General features: G+C 44.8%; 3 protein-coding genes across 3 annotated transcripts; 2 read left to right on the forward strand and 1 right to left on the reverse strand.

The window, feature by feature from the left end:
- The first annotated feature begins 177 nt into the window (after positions 1-177).
- On the forward strand, positions 178-4841 carry LOC121939077 (transmembrane 4 L6 family member 1). The gene is made up of 7 exons (XM_088078366.1): positions 178-855; positions 945-1087; positions 1820-1996; positions 2360-2428; positions 2519-2673; positions 3107-3299; positions 4028-4841. Exons 2-7 carry the CDS (start codon positions 962-964, stop codon positions 4046-4048), a joined length of 741 nt encoding a protein of 246 aa, XP_087934492.1. The 5' UTR covers positions 178-855; positions 945-961; the 3' UTR covers positions 4049-4841.
- Positions 4842-5091: 250 nt separating this feature from the next.
- Positions 5092-9961, reverse strand: LOC121939911 (protein phosphatase 1 regulatory subunit 14A-like). The gene is made up of 4 exons (XM_088078367.1): positions 9403-9961; positions 6194-6274; positions 6083-6115; positions 5092-5400 (listed from the first exon to the last, which is right to left on the reverse strand). The coding sequence occupies exons 1-4, from the start codon at positions 9604-9606 to the stop codon at positions 5278-5280; spliced, it is 441 nt and encodes a 146-aa protein (XP_087934493.1). The 5' UTR covers positions 9607-9961; the 3' UTR covers positions 5092-5277.
- A 1909-nt stretch (positions 9962-11870) lies between these two features.
- On the forward strand, positions 11871-23968 carry LOC121964570 (kunitz-type serine protease inhibitor 6-like). The gene is made up of 11 exons (XM_088078373.1): positions 11871-12341; positions 14143-14313; positions 19343-19423; positions 19929-20003; positions 20256-20279; positions 20570-20731; positions 20961-21029; positions 21124-21291; positions 22208-22252; positions 22803-22911; positions 23014-23968. The coding sequence occupies exons 1-11, from the start codon at positions 11981-11983 to the stop codon at positions 23102-23104; spliced, it is 1356 nt and encodes a 451-aa protein (XP_087934499.1). The 5' UTR covers positions 11871-11980; the 3' UTR covers positions 23105-23968.
- Positions 23969-24434: the final 466 nt, after the last annotated feature.

The following is a 24434-nucleotide window of genomic DNA, read 5'->3' on the forward strand; positions in this document are numbered from 1 at the left end:
TATAATTTTTAATTTGATGATGGTAAAAATACTGAGTGTTTCTGTAGTTTGTCTGTCGGTGTCCAACAGGAAGTTACGTCACCGCCCTGAGGTCTCTGTGGCTTCACTGTGGTCATATGACTCAGTCATTCTGACGTCTGTCCTCGTGGATCAGAGGCGTCTCACCGCGTCTGTCCTCGCCATGTTGAGGTGGACAAAACGTCCCGTGTGTAATTTTGTGGTTTCTCTCCGTGGATCATTGTTTCATTTTCAGGGCTGGAGACAAAGCGGAGAGGTTTCGGGGTCCTTCCTGGAACCTTGAAAAGGTCATGGAAGTTAGTTCACATATCTACATAATGATGCATGTGTTCAAGGACCATCAGAAACATTTTTTTTTTTAACGTTTTTACAGTTTATAGCTGATCAGTCCCGAATTCCACATTTTTTAAATTGTAGATGTTAAAAAAGCTGAAACAAAGTAATGAAAAAGAACCAATAAGGCGGTCGATGATCACTTCAGAGAATGCGTGGTCTTTGAGTCCTGGAAAAGTCCTGGAAACATCCAGGTCAAACAATTCAGCGCGTGAACGTGACAGGCATGTTGGAGTCCTCTGATTGGTCACTGAAGACCTGCTGACTCTGAATCAAATGTGTCGTCATGTGACAGTCATGAATGTGACACACGCTTGTCCATCCAGTTTCCCATGAGCCTTTGCAGGAGCAGCTCGCTGAGTCACAGCCAGGAGCTAAAACGAGACGAGAGCTGAAAATAGAGAAAAAGATGAAGTGACCTCAGAGTCGTGAGACAAACACTTACAGCCGACCGATCCTGGACAGGAATCCGGATCAGATGCTGATCCAGATCAGATACAAACTGTATGTGTGTAAATTCTGTATATATGAGAGGACATTATGAAAAGCTTCAAAGATTCTTGAGTGTTAAATTTTCACTTTATTTCTCACAGAGAGACGCTTGTCCAGGATGCTTCCTGTTTCCATATATGGCGCTAGGCTGTCTTCCTGTGTCCTCACGTCCTCACATGTTATAAATGTCTCAGTTTGTCCCTCAGACTCTGAACTGGATCATCTGTCAGTAAACATCTGCAGGGTGAGCGCTCTCAGCTTTTCGCACCAACACATCACTATTATATGTTATTATTATTATTATTATTATTATTATTGCCATTATTGTTTTTGTTATTAACAGCATTTTTATTATTGTTGTTAGGGTTATGGTGTCTGTCCACTGAGCTGCAGGAACACGAGACATTAATAATAAAAAAGGAACAAATTGATTAATTTAACTCGATGTTTTTGTTTAATCAGATTAAAGTCAAAATATAATTTAAATTTATTGATCAGCAGCAGAACTGAAGTGATACATGAATAAATGCAGATAATTGTTTCAGTGTGAAGACGCATAATATTATGTTGTTTAACATCACAACGAAATGACGTGATCGACTGAATGCTCCTTATCTCATTTTAACATCTTTTATCTCATTTTAACACCATTCATTTTATCTTAACATTATATCTATCTGTTAGTATGATATTTATATTTTTAAATCCATCGTCTTATTTTGACAGTATTTATCTTTATATTTTAACTTTCCTTTATCTTTTAACATTTATATTTTTACAATATTTATCTTATTTTAACATTATCTTTTAACATTATCTTATTGTAACATCCTTTATCTTATTTTAACATTATTTATCTTTATATTACCCTTAATTTACCCCTTAAACATGTCCTCAGGTGTGTGTGTGTGTGTGTGTGTGTGTGTGTGTGTGTGTGTGTGTGTGTGTGTGTGTGTTAACTTTTTGATGTCCTCAGATGTGCGTGTCCAGATGTCTGCGGTGTGTTTCTGTCTCCCTGGTTGCCATGGCAATAGTCTGTATACTGTCCAACATCCTGCTGCTGCTTCCTGACCTGAAGATCCACTTCCTGTTGGAGGGTCATGTGACCAGAGAGGCCACCTGGACCTCGGGCCTGTGGGGCTCTGGGCTCCTGGTAGGTGTCCCCGAGGTCACGACCTCTCACCCCTGGGGACTCCTGCTCAGTGTCCTCAGGTGTCCTCTGATGTCTCTCTGTCTTGCTCTAAAGTCGTCTGATAAGTTTGTTTACTGTCAATCTCTGTGTCTCTGTCACTGTGTCCCTCTGTCTTTCTGTCTCACTCTGACATTGTCTGATAAAGAAACGATCAGTGTCTCTGTGTCTCAGTGTCCCTCTGTCTCATTGTCTCTGTGTGTCTCTGTCTCACTCTCATGTCCCCTGATAAACACACACTCACAGAGAGTTTGTTTACTGTCCATCTCTGTGTCTCTCTGTCCTCGTGTCTCTCAGTAAATAAAGGACTGTCTGTCCTGGTTTCAGGTTCTTCTCGCAGCTCGACGGTTTGACCGGAGCAGCCGGACCCAAGACTGCTGGGCCTTCAGACGCAAGGTGAGACCGCCTGTCTGTCTCCACGGCTTTTTGTCTCAGTGTCTATGACTGTCTCCAGATGTTGACTCAGGTGTCTGTCTCTGTCTCCAGATGTTGTCTCATGTGATGTCCTCCTGTGGGTGTCTATTGGCTGCAGGGGTCTGCTGTTATGTATCTGCCACAGGTCTGTCTCAGGGTCCTCTCTGTTTGTACAACACCACCTCTGGTCCGTCCTGGGGCGTCCCGCTGCAGCCCGTCCCCAACCGGTGAGACACATTGCACATGTTGATGTTAGCCTAACACTCTGTCTCAACCCTGTGTCCTCTGTGTCTCTTTCTCAGTCCTGTGTCCTTTCTGTCTCAGCCCTTTGTCCCCTGTGTCTCAGCCCTGTGTTCTTTCTGTCTCAGCCCTGTGTCCTCTCTGTCTCTGTCTCAGCCCTGTGTCTTCTGTGTCTCAGCCCTGTGTCCTCTGTGTCTCCTTCTCAGCCCTGTGTCCTCTCTGTCTCTGTCTCAGTCCTGTGTCCTTTGTGTCTCTGCCTCAGCCCCATGTCCTCTGTGTCTCTGTCTCAGCCCTGTGTCCTCTCTGTGTCTCAGCCCTGTGTCCTTTGTGTCTCCTTCTCAGCCCCGTGTCCTCTGTGTCTCTGTTTCAGCCCTGTGTCCTCTCTGTCTCAAACTTGTGTCCTCTGTGTCTCTGTCTCAGTCATACAGGGTACCTGAACAACAGGACTCTGTGGTCCAGCGTTTGTCTCGAGCCTCGCGGGGTTGTCCTCTGGAACCTGGTCCTGTTTGGCGTGATGGGGGGAGCCAGCGGTCTGCAGACTGTCCTCTGTGCCGCCAACATCCTCAACTCCCTGCTGGGACTAATCCTGGGACAGGGCTTCTGCCACCACAAGGTCTGTCTCTGGTGTCTCTTGTCTTATCCTGTTGTCTCTGCTGTCTCTGGTCTCATCCCGGTGCCTTTGCTGTCTCCGGTTTCCATCTGCTGTCTCCGGTTTCCATCTGCTGTCTCTGGTTTCCATCTGCTGTCTCTGGTCTTATCCTGTTGTCTCTGCTGTCTCTGGTCTCATCCTGTTGTCTCTGCTGTCTCTGGTCTTATCCTGTTGTCTCTGCTGTCTCTGGTCTCATCCTGTTGTCTCTGCTGTCTCTGATCTTATACAGTTGTCTCTGCTGTCTCTGGTCTTATACAGTTGTCTCTGCTGTCTCTGGTCTCATCCTGTTGTCTCTGCTTTCTCTGGTCTCATCCTGTTGTCTCTGCTGTCTTCGGTCTTATCCTGTTGTCTCTGCTGTCTCTGATCTCATTCTGTTGTCTCTGCTGTATTTGGTCTTATCCTGTTGTCTCTGCTGTCTCTGGTCTCATCCTGTTGTCTCTGCTGTCTCTGGTCTTATCCTGTTGTCTCTGCTGTCTCTGGTATCATCCTGTTGTCTCTGCTGTCTCTGGTCTTATCCAGTTGTCTCTGCTGTCTCTGGTCTTATCCTGTTGTCTCTGCTGTCTCTGGTCTCATCCTGGTGCCTCTGCTTTCTCCGGTTTCCATCTGCTGTCTCTGCTGTCTTTGGTCACATCCTGTTGTCTCTGTTGTCTCTGGTCTCATCCTGCTGTGTCTACTGTCTCTCTGTGTCTCAGGTCAGTCCAGTTTCAGTGTGAGGGGACGTCTCCGGTCGTCATGGATACTGAATGATGTCATCAGCTGAGGAAAACTCTTCCAAGCATAAAGTTATCAAAGCTTTTATTTTGGCAGGTTGATGTAAAAAACACTGAGTCACTTTAGGTTAAAAAATACTTAAAATGTAAAAAAATGTAAAAACAAAAAACAATTTAAATTTATATAAATGTAAAAACAAAAAAATAATTTAGATACATAAATGTCAAAAACAAAAAAATAATTTAAATATAAAAAAGGTAAAAACAAAAAATAATTTAAGTATAAAATATGTAAAAACAAAAAATAATTTAGATGCAAAAATGTAAAAGCAAAAAATCATCAAAATATAAAAAATGCAGGGGTGCGCCTCATATGGCTGAGGCTTCTGCAGCGTCCGGGTTCAAGTCTGGTCAGTGTCCCTTCGCTGCATGTCCTTCCCCCGTCTCTGACTGTCCCACCAATAAAGAGAAAATGCCCCAAAAAATAATCATTACAATAATATAGATAAAAAACTGTAAGAACAACTTGGGTGTAAGTCAACTATTAATGTTTGTTTTATTTGAATGTTTTTTATTTATATTTAAGATTTTTTAGTCTATTATTTGTATGTTTATATTTATTTGTTTTTATGATTTGTGGTGATTTATTGATCTATTCAGCAATTAATATTCATCTTTTGACATTTCTTCATCAATCATTTAATTGATGATTTATTGTCCATTTGATTGATCTGTTTGATTATCAATTATGTCATCCATCATTCAGTATTTTTATTAAAATATTTTATCAAGTTAAGTTTCAAGTTTTTTTTTTCAAAATATTATTATATTTTCTTGGATCACATGACTCATGAGGTCAGAACCAGACAGGAGAGACACACAGGAGACGGACGTGAATCAGACAGGGGAGAGGCAGACAGGGACAGACATGAGAGACACGAGACAGCAGAGAGACAGGAGAAACGCTTGAGAATTGAGACATTTCTTTGACGTGGTCTTTCTTTAGATTTTAGAACCTTGAATGACAGAAAACATCTGAAGGAAGAGTCATTTCAAACCCTTTATTTAAATCATGTACAAACAATACAAGATCATCCAGGAGAACCAGGAGAGAGACAGGAGAACCAGGAGAGAGACAGGAGAACCAGGAGAGAACCAGGAGAACCAGGAGAGAGACAGGAGAACCAGAAGAGGTTTCGGGGTCGGGATCAGTCGCGGTGGTGGCCAGTGTCTCAGCGCAGCGCATCCGTGTCAGCTGACCCAGAGTGGGCAGGGCTGATGTTGATGCCGCCGTCGTGCAGATCATCCTGTTTCTGTAAACCGTCCAGTTTTAACAGCAGCTCACAGATGAAGACCTGACAGGACGAGACGGGACAATGTCTTAGAGTTCCCTACAGGCTGGACGGGTCATTAACTGATAGAGAGAGACATAGGCTCAGAGGACAACAGGGAGAGACATAGGCTCAGAGGACAACAGGGAGAGACATAGGCTCAGAGGACAACAGAGAGAGACATAGACTCAGAGGACAACAGAGAGAGACATAGGCTCAGAGGACAACAGGGAGAGACATAGACTCAAAGGACAACAGGAAGAGACATAGACTCAAAGGACAACAGGAAGAGACATAGGCTCAAAGGACAACAGGAAGAGACGTAGGCTCAGAGGACAACAGGGAGAGATGTAGGCTCAGAGGACAGCAGAGGGAGACATAGGCTCAGAGGACAGCAGAGGGACAACAAAGATAATGTAATCAGATAATAAGCCTGTTGAGATCAAGATCTAATTTGCATCCAGATCTTCAACTGTGAATTTGGGATTTGTTTGGCCAAAGCAGAGCTGGTGACTGTTGGACGGTGGAAAAGACAGTTATTGGACATTGGATAAGACAATAATTGGACGGTGGATTAAAGATGGGACTAATGAGACTAGTTTTATTTTGTCTCTGTGGAGTGGACAAGTCAACACGAATCAGCCATGTGTCTCTTCAGTCATCGATCAGTATTGATGATGGTTTCCTGCTTCTTTATGGTTCTCACCTCCGTGTTGTTGTTACAGGAGTGAAAGACGTCCTACAGAGACAGAGAGGAGGGCATATGAGACACTGTGAGGAGAGACAGACAGAAACACACAGACAGATAGATATTTACTTGCAGTCTCTGTGTCCTTTCCTCATCTGTCTTAAGGTCCAACAGTTCGTCAATGTTCACCCCTTCTGGCATCGCGTCCTCCTGAAGACACAAAGACATTAATGTGTCCACATCGATCATGCTCAAATAATGTTCAAATATTATTAATTTCATGTTAAAATAATGTTAAAATAATGTTTAAATCATGTTCAAATAATGTTTAAATATCATTAATATGTTAAAAAAATATCGGCTTTTAATGTTTGAAACGTTTGTAACAGGAACACAAACTGTTTACGACTATATTTGGAGGTGTCGTACTGCAGAATAATAACTTGTTTTCATCACATACGTACAAACAAACACAGTGCGGCGCTGAGGTGCCGTCAGCTTCTGGAGAATATAATCAGTAATCAGCGATGATGTAATATTAGAGACAAATAAAATGAGCTGCACCTTTAAACTGATCAGCACATTAATGATCAATAATTTCACTGATCATTCTTCTGCTGCCTCTTTCAGTTTTTCTTGATGCTGATATTTTGGTACTTCAGCCACAGCATGGGGAACATTTTGGATGTAAAATGTTATTTTTACGAGGATGGTGAGGACGTGGACTCCGGATGCAGGACTGCTTTGAATGTGTGGACTGGGGAGTCCACATGGGGAGGAAATTACCGGAATCACAGACTACATCAACTTCTGTAAGGAAACCACTATCCCAGCCCGGACTGTGCGCTGTCTCCCCAAAAATAAGCCCTGGACCACCAGTGACCTGAAGGATCTCCTGAAGTAAAAAAGAGAGCCTTCAGGTCTGGTGACAGGGGTATTTGAAAAGGGTGCAGCAGGACCTGAAGGTGCGACTTGGGGGGTGTAAGGACGCCTCCAGACACAAGCTGCAGAGCAAACTCAACACCAAGAAGGTGCGGGGGGGCATGAAGCTGAAAACCTGGACGGGGTGAACAAGCTGAATGTGACCACCTGCTGGTCCGTCCCACACAGGATCTGTCCACCACACACTCTCAGGCACCTAATCAACCTTGGTCTAACCCCAAACCACCTCTGCCGAGCACCCCAGATCACTGCCCCCACACTTGAGCTTCAGTCTCCTCTGGGACCACACCATCCCACATGACAGTGACAATCTGCCAGGTGAGGAGACACCTGGAGAGACTTCACCAGAGCAAAGCACTGATGGCATCGGTCCCAGGATCCTGAAGTCCTGCGCCTCGCAGCTGTCTGGAATCCTGCAACATATCTAAAACCTGAGCCTGTTACAGGAAACGGTCCTAGTGCTATGGAAAACCTCATGTATCATACCGGTCCAGAAGAAAGCCACCTCATCTGGCCTTGACGACTTCTAGTGACCACTGGTGAAACCTGCACTCGATCCACTTCAGTCCGCCTGCCAGCCCCAGATAGGTGTGGATGATGCTGTCATCTACCTGCTGCAGCGTGCCCTCTCTCACCTGTGAGGATCATGTTTTTTGATTTCTCAAGTGCCTTCAGTACCATTCAACCGGACCTGCTGAGGGGGAAGCTGCTCAGGACGGGTGTCAGTTCGTCCACTGTCTCCTCGATCTCTGATGTGGTAGTCAGTAACACAGGAGCACCTCAGGGGATTGTTCTGGTGCCGTTCCTGTTTACTTTGTGCACCTCTGATTTTCAGTACAGCTCTGAACAAGTTCCCTGATGACTCTGCGGTTTTTGGGTGTATCAGAAATGGACAGGAGTCAGGGAACAGGCAGTTGTTGGACGACTTTGAGGATTGGTGCGGTAGGAATCATCAGATGGTGGTCGACTTCAGCAGAACCAGAACCACGATGATGCCCATCAAGATCCTGGGTGAGGAGGCTGGACTCGTAGAGAACTACAAGTACTCAGTTGTCCACTTGAACCACAGACTGGACTAGAGTTCCCACACCGACGATGTGTACACAAGGGGACGAGCCACCTCTATTTCCTGAGGAAGCTCAATCCCTCAGTGTGTGCAGCGTGGAGATCTTCTACCAATCTGCGTGGAGATCTTCTACCAGTCTGCGTGGAGATCTTCTACCAGTCTGCGTGGCGAGAGCCATCTCTGGTGCTGTGGTCTGCTGGGGGAGCAGCATCAGTTGGGACGCCGGCAGGTTGAACAAACTGATCCGCCAGGCTGGATCTGCCGTGGGCCACAACCTGGACTCTCTCCAGTCAGAGACAAACAGGCGTCACCGAACAAACTGCCGTCTATCAACAATTGTCCCCTTCATGACACCACTGAGAGACAGCTGGTTCTCTGACAGACTCCTTCAGCTGTCTCAAAGAGTTCAAACAATCATCAGACTCTTTGACAGCTCACCTGTGGGCCAGGTGAACTCACCATCTGTACTGGACTCACTTGCACATCCATCTTCACTTCTGCACACTTATTTGCACATTTTTCTTTTTTATTGATCTTTTTAATCTTTTTGGCTTTTTTTGTTTGTTTGTTTTCTGTACGTACTGCACATATCTTTATTATTGTTATTTCATTTTATTCTTTGTTAAGTGCCTTCCTTTGTGTATATATATATATATATATATATATGCATTATTTTGCCCTTTTTAACGAATATTTCATTCAGTTCATTCTTATTTGCTGCAGCTGTAACAAAACAATTTCTCTCCAAGATTAATACATTATTTCTATTTTATTTTATTTTATTTTACTTTTCTACAATGTGGTTTTACAGTTTAACAGTTTCTCTGTTTCGTCTCCAGAGCTCAGAGCTGCTGCTGCAGGAGGCTTTTTCTTTCAGTATTTGCAGTAAAATCCTACAGTTATTCTCCATGTGCAGCTGCTGTAAATATGTTTTTAACTGTTGACTTTTTGCTTTTTTTAAACTGTTTATGTTCTTCTTTTTGCTCCATTTATCTTTTACATACCTGCTTTGATTTCCCTTTGCTGGTGGAATAATGCAGATTTACCCGCCGTGGGACAAATCTACAATTATCTTATCTGATCTTATCTTGCCTCTCTTGTCTTGTCTTATTTTATCTTATCTTCTCTAATCTGATCTGATCTGATTTGATCTTGTCTTGTCTTGGTTTGTCTTATCTTATCTTATCTTATCTATCACGTCTTGTCTTATCTTATTTTATTTTATCTGGTCTGGTCTGGTCTGGTCTGGTCTGGTCTTGTCTTGTCTGATCTGATCTATCGTCTTGTCTCGGCTAGTCTTAATGTTTTGCAGTAGTACTGCAGTACTGACCCGGCCCCGGTACAGCAGGTCCAGTCCTCGGTCGATCCAGCGCTCCACCTCCAGCCTCCTCTGCAGCTCTCTGCGGTTGTACTGAACCGTGACTCGGGCCCGCCGCCACTGCACGCTCTGATCTGCCTGTCCGCCGCCGGCACGACCCGGTGACCCATCACTGCACGTCCTGTTGACCCGCCGCCTGACCCGGTGAGACGCCATCACACCTGCACCGTCTACACCTGATCCTCAAATATTCAGATTTTAAAATGTTTACAGTTTTTAACTGAAGAGACAAAAATACAAAGTAAATTACTAAATACTGATGATAATGATAATAATAATAATAATAATAATAATAATAATAATAATAATAATAATAATAATAATAATAAAATCTGTGGTTTCTTCTCTGTGATGAAAATCTGTTTTTGGATTTCAGACAATAAATGAAAGTAAAATAATATAATATAATATAATCATATATAATAATATAATCAAATATAAACAGAAGAACAGAGTCCCGTCAGAGTGAACCGGAGGACCGGCGGTGAGGCGCGTGCAGTCTGACAGGACCGGAGCAGGGCGGGGACCGCGACCCCGCCGCCGCTGCGTTCAGGTGCGTCCAGATCCACCGCAATTAGTAACTATGTCTGGAAATTTTTTAAAAATGATATTATATTATATTGCCTCACTTTAGTTTCATCATTCTGAAATAATTTATAATAAAGTATTTATCATTATATAATTAATAACTTGTTCAGGTAGTTTTTGTTGCTTCAGCATCCAGAATTACTCTGAATGTTTTCTGGAGGACTGTCAGTGAAATAATAATAATAATAATAATAATAATAATAATAATAATAATAATAATAATAATAATATTTAGAATTAAATAGATCTACAACAGATCAGTCATCTTTCTGTGTTTGTTTTTCTTTTTGACGTTGCATTTGATTTTATTATCGATCCATAATTATAATGAATAAATAAACAGTGATCATTATTATAAACAGTTTATGATTTCGTGTGTTTTCTTCTGCGTGACTCTGTTTACTTAAATTCAGTAATAACTTAAATAAAAGCGCTTTAATGTGATCCTGGTTTTTACGAGCAGGTTTTTGAACGCAGCCTCAAATGATCCCGCTGGGTCCTAAAGTCCCTCATGTTAAAGGTGAACGGTCACTTTAACAGTAGCAGCGACACCTGGTGGTGGACACCTGACCTGCACCCAGAAACACAACCACCGTCACAGGTTTGGACAGACGCTCCGCCTCTTAAAGATCAGCTCAGCGCAGCTCAGTAAAGGACAGAGGACAGGTAAAGGACAGATGAAAGAGCCGAAGAGTTTCATCGAAATCCACACAGTCGACAAAGAAATCAGACTTTAGAAAGAAATTTAAGAAACATCTCACGAAACTGACTCACACACACACACACACACACACACACACACACACACACACACACACACACACACACACACACACACTCACACACACACACACACACACACACGCACACACTCACACACATGCGCGCGCACACACACACACACGGTTCAGTGTTTCTCGGGTGAACAGGTTTGAGTTGTGTGTTTTGTGCTGCAAACCTGGAACTGTTCAGTAACTGTATTTAAGTTATATTGAAGTTATATTTCATCAGTTACAGAACCGACCATGTACTGTCCTGTACACATGTACTTTAAATACTGAGTAATGTAACTTTCCTGTGTGGACCCAGGAAGAGTCGCTGCTGCTGATGTGGTCACTAACGGGGGTCCAAATGTTTGTGGACAGTGATTGTGGACACTATGGAGAGTGTTTGTAGACACTGTAGAGACTGTGGACAGTGTTTGTGGACACTGAGGACACTATGGACACTATGGACACTATGGACAGTGCTTGTGGATGCTATGGACAGTGTGGACAGTGTTTTTGGACGCTGTGGACAGTATTTTTGGACCCTGTGGACAGTGTCTGTGGACGCTGTGGACACTTTTGACTGTTTGTGGACACTGTGGACACTGGACACTGTTTGTGGGAACTGTGGACAGTGTTTGTGGACACCGTGGACACTGGACAGTGTTTGTGGACACCGTGGACAATGTTTGTGGACCCTGTGGACACTTTTGACCGTTTGTGGACAGTGTGGATAGTGTTTGTGGACACCGTGGACACTGGACAGTGTTTGTGGGTACTGTGGACAGTGTCTGTGGACAGCAGTGAGGGTGTCTCTTTGTCTCTCTGTCTCTCTGTTAATAACTTTCTTGTTTCAGCTGAATTTTCTGTCTTAAATGACTGAAACTTTTCAAAATAAAAGATGAAAATGATCCACAATAAGATACAGATAATGACAGGTTTATTTTGATAGGTTTTCGTTTGTCTTCTGGTTTCTGTTGTTTTTGAATTTTTCATCTTGATCTTTGTTTTCAGGAATGTGACGTCACGTGTGGGCGGGGCCGCGGTGACCTCACCTGTTGTTCAGGTAAATTCAACTGCGTCACCAGGCTGCCTCCAAACAGGAAGTGAGTGCTTCGTACGCGCGGAGCTTCGAGTCTGGTCCTCGATTTAAACTCGATTAAACTTCATCGATCATGTGGTTTCGGTCCCCGCTGGTTTTGCTGGCGCTCTGGGTCCTGGTCTCTGCCGCTCCGCACTGTGACTGGGAGCAGCCCGGGGATCCGGGGCTCCCGGACAACTGCCGGGCCGCCTGCTGCTCAGACCCGGACTGTGACCTGGTCCTGGTCCGGAACGGAACCGACGTCTGCGAGACAGTGAAATGCGGGAGCCGGGACCGGAGCCAGGAGCCGGACCCGGAGCGGGAGGAGTGCGTGTCTCGGCACCGGGAGCAGGGCGCCGTGTACCGGAGGAAGCCGCAGCGGAAGGTCGAGTCTGAGGCCGAGGAGGGCGGGGAGAGAGCACGGGACGAGCCGCTGGACCCGGAGTCCCCCAACAGTAAGACCCTGTTCGATCTAACGATTATTGATCTGCTGATTTAACCCTTTGAGCTCAGAGCTCAGCTAACAGCTTCACCCGGAAAAACAGCAGCGTTTCCAAAAAAGTCCCAGAACAGAACAAACAAACAAAGAGGAAACATCAAAATATTCAGAAAGAAAAGTTAAAAAAGTTTAACTCAAAAAATCATAAAGAAAAAAGCACACACACCTCAACACACACACACACACACACACACACACACACACACACACACACACACACACACACACACACACACACACACACACCCCAACACACACACACACACACACACACACACACACACAGTCTGAGTAGAGCTGATCAATAGTGAAGCTCGTGTCTAAGACTCGGAGCGACTCGTCTACAGACAGAATCAGCGAGTTCTTACAGTACTGTCCCACTGAGTGATGCCATGTCTGAGCTGACTGGACAGTGGCTGGGGGACAGTGGCTGGGGGACGGTGGACAGTGAACAGTGGCTGGGGGACGGTGAACAGTGGACAGTGGCTGGGGGACGGTGAACAGTGGACAGTGGCTGAGGGACAGTGGACAGTGGCTGGGGGACGGTGAACAGTGGACAGTGGCTGAGGGACAGTGGACAGTGGTCAGGGGACTTTTAGAGAAAAGCTGCTGCAGGTTCGGACATTTTTCATGTTTTGTGTTAAAATGAGCAGAATGAGACATTTATCAGCCAGAGACTGTCCACACTGGGCCACAGAAACAATCAGAGACAATCTGACTGTCCAAACTCCAGCTGGCTGTGTCCTCAGTCCCCGAGCACTTCCTGTCCTTCAGAGAGACGCTGATGATGTCACTTATGTGGCTGAAAATCCCACAAAATTCAACGTTTACATTTCAGCTCTAAAAACAAACAAACAAACCTCCGATGTGAGGTGTCGGGGTTCAGGGGGACCGACAAAGACATCAGCGCGGAGCTCTCTGTGTGTCTCACACGTCCTCAGCATTATTATTATTGTTATTATTGTCATGATGATTATTGCTGTTGTTGTTATTTTTTAAAAATATTTTTTAAAATCTATTTCTGAATTGTTCAGCCTCTGAAATCTCTTTTCCTCTCCTCTGAAGTTTGATTGGTTCGGTCTGAGCTGCTGCCTCCTGATTGGCTGACAAGTTAATGAGCAGCAGTTTGTAATAAAGTGAGAGTTTATAAATATTAATAACGATTCGGAGAATGTGACGGTCGTTCAGTGATAATCATTGTTTGCTTCCTGCTGTGACGTCACGCGTGTCCTCACCTGTACAGGTGAGTCATGGCTCAGCGGAGACTCTCCGGTCGGACTGGTCCGTCAGCTCTGTGCCTTTATTTTGAAAGTCTTTCCTGATATTTCAGTTTTTACAGTTTCTGTGATCGACAGTTTCGTTCTGGGGATTTTTAAAGAAAGGTGAGTTTTCTTTACGAATCAGCAAGAAATAAAAAAACCAAAAACTTATTTTCTGTAAAAAAACATACAAAAAATGTCTTAAGAAAAACAAATCAACAAAAAAACACCAAAATGTTTCTTTAAAAAACATTAAAAAAATGTAAAGAAAAAAAAGTTTTCTTTCAAAACTGCCAAAAAATTTTAAAGCAAAAAAAAAAAAAGAAATCACAAAAAAATTCTAAAGAAAAATCACTAAAATGCTTTTCTGAAAATTCACCAAAAATTTGAGCCAATAAAAATCCACATGTCCTTTTCCTCTTCAGCCCAGAGGACAGGATGTCCCTGTTTCCAACAGCGTCTCCTCTGTCTGATGTGTCCTCTGTGTGTCCCCTGCAGTCCGTTGCCGTCTCCCGGTGAAGGTGGGACACTGCCGTGCGTCCCTCCCGAGGTTTTTCTACAACGTGACGTCCAGCAGCTGCAGGAGCTTCATCTACGGAGGCTGCAGCGCCAACGGCAACAACTTCAAGACCAGGGACAAGTGTGAGGACACCTGCAGGGGAGTCACAGGTAACAGAGACAGAGACACCTGCAGGGGGGTTCCCCCACATCAATCACAATCCCCCACTCTTGCCACCTGTTACACACAGCTGCAGTCTGGGCCTACTGTTACCGTGGAAATAACCATCAATCAACTCAGAACTGATTAGATTAATCAATCAGCAGAAGGGAAGAGACACGGGACAAACAGAGGGACAGGGACATAGTGAGGAGGAAGGAGACTGCAGGGATAGGGACTCAGTGAGGAGTACAGAGGGACACAGACATAGTGATGAGGACAGAGGGACAGGGACATGGTAAGGAGGACAGAGACAGAGGGATAGACAGGGGGTGTAAATCAGTGTGTCTCAGGTGAGTGTTTGTGTTCAAAGGTTTGTTTGTCTTCAGGATCAGAGCTGAGAGGACAGACCGGTCCAACCTGAGACACACAAGGACACACCTGAAACACACACACACACACACACACACACACACACACACACACACACACACACACACACACACACACACACACACACACACACACACACACAGGTGCATGATGGGAGCAGCAGACACACACAAAGACAAACTGTGTCCACATTTAACCCCTGAGACGCTGCGCTCTCATGGGAACACTCTTTAGTTTTCTGCACCTTGAACTTCACTGAGCTGGACTAAGACCTGCTGTCCTCTTTTAGGGACACTTTTTTTTTTAAATTGTATGTTTATTTGGAATGAGCAAACAAGCTCAGCGTTACATTGTTTAGAAAAAACGGAAGCAAGTGGCATTCCAGTTTTTTTGTTTTATACCAGAATAAAAAGAGACATCCATCGTCCAGGCATCAAAGTTCAGAGAAGGATAAACTCAAATTGTGGATCAGGTGTCAGTCCCCTCCAGAATCCACTCTCCTCATATTAATGTTATGCGGTAACATAAATAAGTGCACTGAGGTAGCACAGGTGGAGACAGTTTTCACTTAAAGCCTGGATTTACTAAAAGCCCAGGACAGATAGAGTCCATAGATAAGCACAGGTTCGCTTGTAGAAAGTTCTGGCATGGTTTAAAGCGAGCAAGAACAGTTAGTGTAACATGTTAATATAACATAACAATGTACAAAAAACATGGGGGGGTATTCCTGCCTCCGCTGCCACATAATTAGTCGACAATAGCCAGTCACAAAAATAAACTAGGTAAGTTACAGAGCAATATTACCAGTGGGGTCAAATAATGTCTGCTCTTATGGGGGTTATGAATGAGATCCAGTTTTTCCAGATTTGGAAAAATTTGTCTTTTTGGAGTCTTATTTGGTAAGTTAATTTTTCCATCTTAAATATTTCCAAAGTAATTCCAAACCAGTCATCCAAGGTAGGTTGAGTCGGGGTTAACCATCTCCTTGTAATTGTTTTCTTGCTTGCCACCAAGATTATTTGCAGCAGTTTTATTTCTCTTCTATGTTTCAGAAAGGGAACATGCCCCAGGTATAGGATATCAAATTTCAAGGGAAATTGGGTGTTAAAAACTGCGTTTAACAACGCCTGGATATCCCTCCAGAATTTTTTTAACTTGGGACAATCCCAGAAGATATGATAGTGGTTAGCAGTGGCCGAGCCACATAGCCTCCAGCATTGCATAAATACCCCTTTATATCTTTCCTGGTGTGGTGTCTTAAAGTATCTGATAATGTTCTTCCAGCAATGCTCTCTCCAGATCATGGAGCTGGATGTTGCTGACTGGAAGGACCAGATATTGCTCCAAGCCTCCTCAGAAATCTGGAGCCCTGACTCCCCTTCCCATTTGTCTTTGATATAGAGAGTGTTATTCCTGTTGGCATTGGAGAGGGCTGTGTACAGCTTTGAGATGGACTTGGAAGGGACAATGGTCCTGGCGTTTTTCAAAATGTGAAAGAATTCTGATTCCGTGTCTGAGAAGCCAGTTAATTTACAATCATGGTCGATATAGGAGCGTAATTGCAGATATCTATGGAATTCATTCTGTGTCAGGCCATGCTTAGGGACACTTTTTGTCTCCCATCTAGAGACAGAAAGACCAAAACACACAGATTCATGTCCACACAAGGACATGGGGATTTTATCACTGTCTTGTCTGAGGACATGAGGACTTTGTTTTAGTCCAGTGTGCTCTTAGCCCTGACCCAGTGGTCTCAGTGTTCTCAGTGGTCTCAGTGAACCCAGTGGTCTTAGTGGTGGTCAGGGGTGAGTGTTTTGGTCCAGTGTGCTCTTAGTCCTGACCAAATGGACCCAGTGGTCCAAGTGGTCTTAGTGGACCCAGTGGTCCTAGTGGTCTCAGTGGTCTCAGTGGTCTCAGTTGTCCCAGTGGTCCTAGTGTTCTTAGTGATCTCAGTGGTCTCAGTGGTCCCAGTGGTCTCAGTGGTCTCATTGGTGCCAGTGGTCTCAGTGGACCCAGTGGTCTCTTAGACTTAGACTTAGACTTAGACGACTTTATTGATCCCCGGAGGGAAATTTAGTTGTCACAGCAGCTTGGCACGTAAGACATACAGAGACATATATAAAAAAATAAGAAGAATAATAGAAGATAGAAATAAACATAAATATATAAAAATAGAATAAATAGAGTACTGAGGTAGTGCAAAAGAGTACTGAGGTAGTGCAAATGCAGTGGTAAGGTGCAATCTGATGATGGTAAGGATACACATGAGCATGGTAATGATGACAGCAGAATAGGGGGAATATTTAGAGGTGTACATATAATACTAATAATGGTAATAACATCAGTTTGAAGGCATCGCACACATAATAGTAGTGATAGTATTAATAATAGTATTAATAATAGTAGTAATAATATCCATAATATTAATAGTAATAATAGTATCAGCATCATGCCATTAGCACTTGACATTTTTATGTCTGATGACCAATGTTATGTATAATATAATATAATAATAATGATGATAGAATAATAATAATGATATATATATATATATATATATATATATATAGTGATGTATAATATAATATTTATAATACAATGCAGGCGACGATCCGATGTTATATATTTGTACATATATATACATGATATGCATACACACATACTGCAGTCTGCACTGTTTGGATGTGGAGTGACAGAGTTTAGTCCAGTTCAGTGACAGTGACCGCAGGTCTGACAGAGGTGGATGTGTTGAACAGTCTGATGGCAGCAGGCAGGAATGATTTCCTGTATCGCTCCCTCAGACAGCGGGGTTGGAGGAGTCTGTTGCTGAAGCTACTCTTCAGCTTGTCCAGTGTCTTATGGAGGGGATGGGTGACATTGTCCGTTATTGCCAGCAGTTTTGCCAGCATTCTGTCCTCAGCCACCTCCAGGGAGACAAGCTTAGAGCCAACAACAGACTCTGCCTTCCTGATCAGTTTGTTCAGTCTGTTTGCATCCTTTGCCTTGATGCCTGCCCCCCAGCACACCACAGCAAAGAAGATGGTGCTCGCAACAACAGACTGATAAAACATCAGGAGCATCCTGTTGCAGACACTGAAGGACCTGAGTCTCCTCAGGAAGTAAAGCCGACTCAGGCCCTTCTTGTAGGCTGCCTCAGTGTTGGTGGACCACTCCAGTTTGTTGTCCAGAAGGACGCCCAGGTACTTGTATGATGTGACAATTTCCACATCAGTCCCACTGATGCAGACAGGAGAGGGTGGGGGGCTGTTCCTCCTGAAGTCCACCACCATCTCTTTAGTCTTTGTCACATTCAGTCTTTGTTGTCTTGGTGGTCCCAGTGGTCCTAGTGGTCTCAGTGTTCTCAGTGGTCTCAGTGCTCCCAGTGCTCCCAGTGGTCCCAGTTTTCCCAGTGGTCCCAGTGGTCTCAGTGGTCTTAGTGGTGGTCAGGGGTGAGTGATTTGGTCCAGTGTGCTCTTAGTCCTGACCGAGTGGACCCAGTGGTCCAAGTGGTCTCAGTTGTCCCAGTGGTCCCAGTGTTCTTAGTGGTCTCAGTGGTCTCATTGGTGCCAGTGGTCCCAGTGGTCCCAGTGGTCTCAGTGATCCCAGTGGACCCAGTGGTCTCGGTGGTCTAAGTGGTCCCGGTGGTCTCGGTGTTCTCGGTGGTCTCAGTGGTCCCAGTGGACTCAGTGGATTTGGTGGTCTCGGTGGTCCCAGTGGATTCGGTGGTCTCTGTGGTCCCGGTGGTGTCGGAGGTCTCGGTGGTCTCGGTGGTCCCGGTGGTCTTGGTTGTCTCGGTGGTCCCAGTGGTCCCAGTGGTCCCAGTGGTCTCAGTGGTCTCAGTGGTGCCAGTGGTCTCAGTGGTCTCAGTGGTCCCAGTGGACCCAGTGGAGCCAGTGGTCTAAGTGGTCTAAGTGGTCTCGGTGGTCTCAGTGGTCCCAGTGGACTCAGTGGATTCAGTGGTCTCAGTGGACTTGGTGGACTCGGTGGACTTGGTGGTCTCTGAGGTCTCGGTGGTCCCGATGGTCTTGGTTGTCTCGGTGGTCTCAGTGGTCTCAGTGGTCTTAGTGGTGGTCAGGGGTGAGTGATTTGGTCCAGTGTGCTCTTAGTCCTGACCGAGTGGACCAGTGGTCCAAGTGGTCTGAGTTGTCCCAGTGGTCCCAGTGGTCCCAGTGTTCTTAGTGGTCTCAGTGGTCTCAGTGGTCTCAGTGGTCTCATTGGTGCCAGTGGTCCCAGTGGTCCCAGTGGACCCAGTGGTCTAAGTGGTCCCGGTGGTCTTGGTGGTCCCGGTGGTCTCAGTGTTCTCGGTGGTCTCAGTGGTCTCAGTGGTCCCAGTGGACTCAGTGGATTCGGTGGTCTCGGTGGTCCCGGTGGTGTCGGAGGTCTCGGTTGTCTCGGTGGTCCCAGTGGTCCCAGTGGTCTCAGTGGTCTCAGTGGTCTCAGTGGACCCAGTGGTCTCTGTGGTCCCGGTGGTGTCGGAGGTCTCGGTGGTCCCAGTGGTCTGGGTTGTCTCAGTGGTCCCAGTGGTCTCAGTGTTCTCAGTGGTCTCAGCGGACCCAGTGAACCCAGTGGTCTCGGTGGTCCCGGTGGTCTTGGTGGTCTCAGTGGTCTCAGTAGTTCCAGTGTGACAGAGCTGTGTTTGTGTTTCAGGGTCGGTTCTTCCGGATGAGTCGACGGCGGCTCCTGAACGTCCCGCCAAAGGAACTCGGATGGCGCTAACCTTCATTCCAGGTGAGGCGCAGAATAATATCGTCCTGTCAGCTGTTTAGATTATTGATTATTGATTATCGTCCCATATTTATCCTGAAGTTATGATCAGCTGTTTACCTGTCTGTTTACCTGTCGGTTTACCTGTCAGTTTCCTGTTTATAGAGGTAAAATGTGAATATTTGGACTTCTGTCTGAATATTGTTAACAATTCAAAGTTTTTCACTCTGTCCGCAGCTGCGCTGCATCGTGACAGTTATATAATTATTATTTAAATAATTCATATTTAAAGAATTATCATGTATTGAATTATTAGTGATATAATTAGGATTTAATGAATTATAATTAAAATATTATTTTATTATTTTAGAAAAAGAAAAAAAAATATATATATATATATATATATATATATATATATATATATATATATATATATATATATATATATATATTATTTAGTGAATTATTTTTCAGTGAAATGAAATGGAGCCAAATGTCTTTGTCTTTGTCTCTCTGTCTGTTCATTCAGAGATGTCTCAGGAAGGTGAAAGTCCTGTTGAGTCTGAGCCTGCTGCTACAGAGTCTGTCCCTGCTCAGGAGACAGGTAACACCTGAACACACACCTGAGACCTGAACACACACCAGTCTCAGCTGGGTCTCAGCAGTCATGTGTATTGTGCTCAGTGTTAGTGTCTCTGACAGACAGTGACACAAAGGCAATGAGACAATGAGACACTGAGACACTGAGACGTAGATACAGTGTGATCACTGCGCTGTGAAGTGTGTGTGTAATGTGTGTATTACTGTCTTGTGTAATGTGTGTAATTGTGTTGTGTAATGTCTTCTTCTCCTGCAGAAATGTCGGCTGCTGACTTTGCTGGTAAGTTTCGTCTCTCACTGTTTGACTGTAGCTGATATGTTCAGGGTCCACTAAAACTCACAGACAAAGACAAAGACAGTCTGTCTGTCTCTGGGGACATAAAGGACGTGTTGTCTCATGGTCACAGATTGGAGATAAAAAGGGAAAACCAGCAGAGACTCTGTCTCACACACACACACACAAACACACACAGACACACACACACAGACACACACAGACACAAACACACACACACACACACACAGACACACACAGGTAAATGTGACGTGAATCTGCTGCTGTCCAATCAGAGCGCTGTGGGGCGGAGCCTCAGGTGGGTCCCTGCAAAGCAGCGTTTCAGCACTGGTACCACGACCGCCAGATAGGAAGCTGCCAGCCGTTCATCTACGGAGGCTGCAAAGGAAACAAGAACAACTACCTCAGCAAGGAGAGCTGCACGGCTACCTGCACAGGTGAGTCATACACCTGTCTGTACCTGCACAGGTGAGTGTCACACACCTGTCTGTACCTGCACAGGTGAGTATCACACACCTGTCTGTACCTGCACAGGTGAGTCATACACCTGTCTGTACCTGCACAGGTAAGTGTCACACACCTGTCTGTACCTGCACAGGTGAGTGTCACACACCTGTCTGTACCTACACAGGTGAGTAACTTTACTGTGTGTCTGTCGTCCTGCAGTGACAGTTATTCCGTCCTCTGAGAAAGTGGCTTCACCGGAAGGAGTTCAGGTGTCTGCAGAGTACGCAGGTAAGACCTGATCAATAACCATCACCAGTACAGACTGGAAACTGTCTGTGTGGACAGTCAATCCAGTAAACATGTGGACGGTGTCTGTCCTCAGGTGACTGCATGGCAACCTCTGACCCCGGGCCTTGCCGTGCCGCCTTCCCCATGTTCTACTACGACCCGAAAACTGCCACCTGTCAATCATTCATCTACGGTGGCTGCCGCGGTAACAAGAACCGCTACGGCACCAAGGACGAGTGCATGAGACACTGCAGCCAGGACGGTAAGTACATACTGGGGGACAGACCAGGAGGCAGACTGGAGGACAGACTTGGGGACAGACAAGGGGACAGACTGGAGGACAGACAGGGGGACAAGCCAAGTCAGTTTTATTTCTATAGCTCATTATAACAAATCACAGTTTGCCTCAGAGGGCTTTACAGCAGGCACCATCCCTCTGCCCATACACCTTCACATCCATTAAGGAAAAACTCCCCAAAAAATCTTGTAATGGGGAAAAAATGGTAGAAACTGCAGGAAGAGCAACTGAGGAGGGATCCCTCAAACGAACCGAAGCTTCAGGACAGACACTTCACTGATAGTGGAGGCATGACTCATAATAAAAGCAGTAGAAGGTCGTGTCGAGCAGGATCACGGCATCAGTGTAACCATGACCCACAACACAGGCACAGCCTCTGACAGGATCACAGCAACAGTGTAACCATGACCCACAACACAGGCACAGCCTCTGACAGGATCACAGCAACAGTGTAACCAAGACCCACAACGCAGGCACAGCCTCTGACAGGTTCACAGCAACAGTGTAACCATGACCCACAACGCAGGCACAGCCTCTGACAGGTTCACAGCAACAGTGTAACCATGACCCACAACACAGGCACAGCCTCTGACAGGATCACAGCAACAGTGTAACCATGACCCACAACACAGGCACAGCCTCTGACAGGATCACAGCAACAGTGTAACCATGACCCACAACACAGGCACAGCCTCTGACAGGATCACAGCAACAGTGATCTGTACCTGGACAGGCTGGATATTTACCTTTACACAGACAGGAAGTGGTTTTGTCTGTATATTACATTATTGTGTGTACGTTTGTGTGTGTGTGTGTGTGTGTGTGTGTGTGTATATGTTTCTGTATGTGTGTTTGATGTTTCTGTGTGTTCTCGCTTCAGGCTCCTTTGAGACCAGAGGAAAAACTCGTGATCGTTGGACTCCAGGTCAGTTTGTACTCTGACGTCCGTGTTCATTATTTTAACTTCAGTCAGAGTAAACACACTATAAACAGACTGATGTTTACAGAGTAAACAGATTATAAACAGACTGATGTTTACAGAGTAAACAGACTGTAAACAGACTGATGTTTACAAAGTAAACAGATTATAAACAGACTGATGTTAACAAAGTAAACACACTATAAACAGACTGATGTTTACAGAGTAAACAGACTATGAACAGACTGATGTTTACAAAGTAAACACTATAAACAGACTGATGTTTACAGAGTAAACAGACTGTAAACAGACTGATGTTTACAGAGTAAACAGACTGTAAACAGACTGATGTTTACAGAGTAAATACACCGTGTAACCCGTGTACAATGATGATGATACCCGTGTGTAACCCATGTACAATGATGATGATACCTGTGTGTAACCCATGTACAATGATGATGATACCCGTGTGTAACCCATGTACAATGATGATGATACCCGTGTGTAACCCGTGTACAATGATGATGACTCTGAGTTGATATTTTGTCTCTTCCAGCCGTCTTCCTGTTCGTCACTCTGGCGTCCATCTCTGCTCTGCTCTTGGGGACGCTAATCGTGATCACGCTGAGACGCCGCCGTCTGTCTCGCCGTCCGTCCTCTGTCAGGTAACGTTCGGCTGCCTCGGTGCCGCCCCCTGCTGGTGTGAGATGGAGGGTTGGTGTGACAGGTGTGATGATGTGATGCTGATGGTGTTTGTCTCCCTGCAGTGATAAGGAGGAGCTGCTTCCAGATCCAGATGAGCAGTCATCTCTGGAGTCTCTGAGCGTCCCAGAGGGCCCCAAACTGGACAAGGCCTGAGGAGGGCACCCAGAGGGCCCCAGACCCTGCAAGGGGTCCAGACCAGAGCCAGTTTTTTGTTACATTATCTGGTCTTTTTAATCATAATAATCCTTTCAGATTCGAGAGTTTCGATGTGTTTCTTGTTGTATTAGTTTCCGTCTGCAGCGTGGCAGCCGTGGCGGCCGCTGGAACGCCGCAGCTTCTGATGCTGCTGAAGCCGAGTCAGTGAGACGACTTTAAACGCTCATTTAAAGTCAAACCTCTGATCATACTCTGTTTTCTTATAATCTGTGTAAATGGACTCGTGGGTATTTTTGTTTTTGTGACACCTTCAGCTATATGAAGGCGTCACTTTGATAACTTTTAATATTTTCTGAAAGATTTAAAAAATTATGTAATATTTGTGTTTTCAATGAGCTGCAGGCGCCATGATCAAATCAGGGAGAGGAAGACTAAAATCATGTCGGAGCTTTGGAGCCACTCAGACCTCCAGTATAGCCTACGTTTCCAAAATGCACCACGACAGTGTCTTCAGTAAACTGTCACACATCCGTCTTTACTTTGGCTTTTGAAAGTAATTCTGTCCTTGTTCTGAGTTTGAGGTAAAATCACAGAAATATTACAGCAACAGTGATTTCATGTACTGATGATTATATTCTGATTAAAGGGAACTCACCATGATTTTATACAGTTTGAATTCAAGGAGTTTGATTGTGTTTTATTGTTTCTGTTTAGGTACAAATGAAGTTTCTGCAGTTTGTCGCGTCCTGTTTTTATAAAACTTGTGCAGAGACGTCAGCCTGACTTTAATAAAGATATTGCTGTGATTTCTGTGTGAGGTCATGTTAACCCTTTACTCAATAAAACTTTATTTACACCTCACCGACCTATTTGAGTGTTCAGATTCACAGAAATATTCAATGATCAAGTCAAGTCAGTTTTATTAATAAAGCCCATTATCACAAATCAGAGGGCTTTACCACAGGTCCATCCTTCTGTGCTCGGACCTGAACAAAGACTCAGGACAAAACTCTCACAAAAAAAATGTAACAGGGAAAATAAAATGGCAGAAACCTCAGGAAGAGCAACTGAGGAGGGATCCCTCCTTGGGACGGACAGATGAGTTGTTGTAAATAACAATTAAATTACTGTAGGTGACAAAGTTACATAAAAATAAGAGGCAGAGAGGGGGAGAGATACAATAACATAACACTAGTGATAGAAATAAAATTAAAAATGCAATTTATGATAACATGTAATGTAACATACAGCCATGGCACAATACAGGCACAGCCTCAGACAGGACCACAGCAACAGCACAACCAAGACCACCATCCAGACCATAATA

Source organism: Plectropomus leopardus, chromosome 6 (assembly GCF_026936395.1).
Source record: "Plectropomus leopardus strain MGB_pleo_1.0 chromosome 6, ASM2693639v1, whole genome shotgun sequence".
Taxonomy (NCBI): domain Eukaryota; kingdom Metazoa; phylum Chordata; class Actinopteri; order Perciformes; family Serranidae; genus Plectropomus; species Plectropomus leopardus.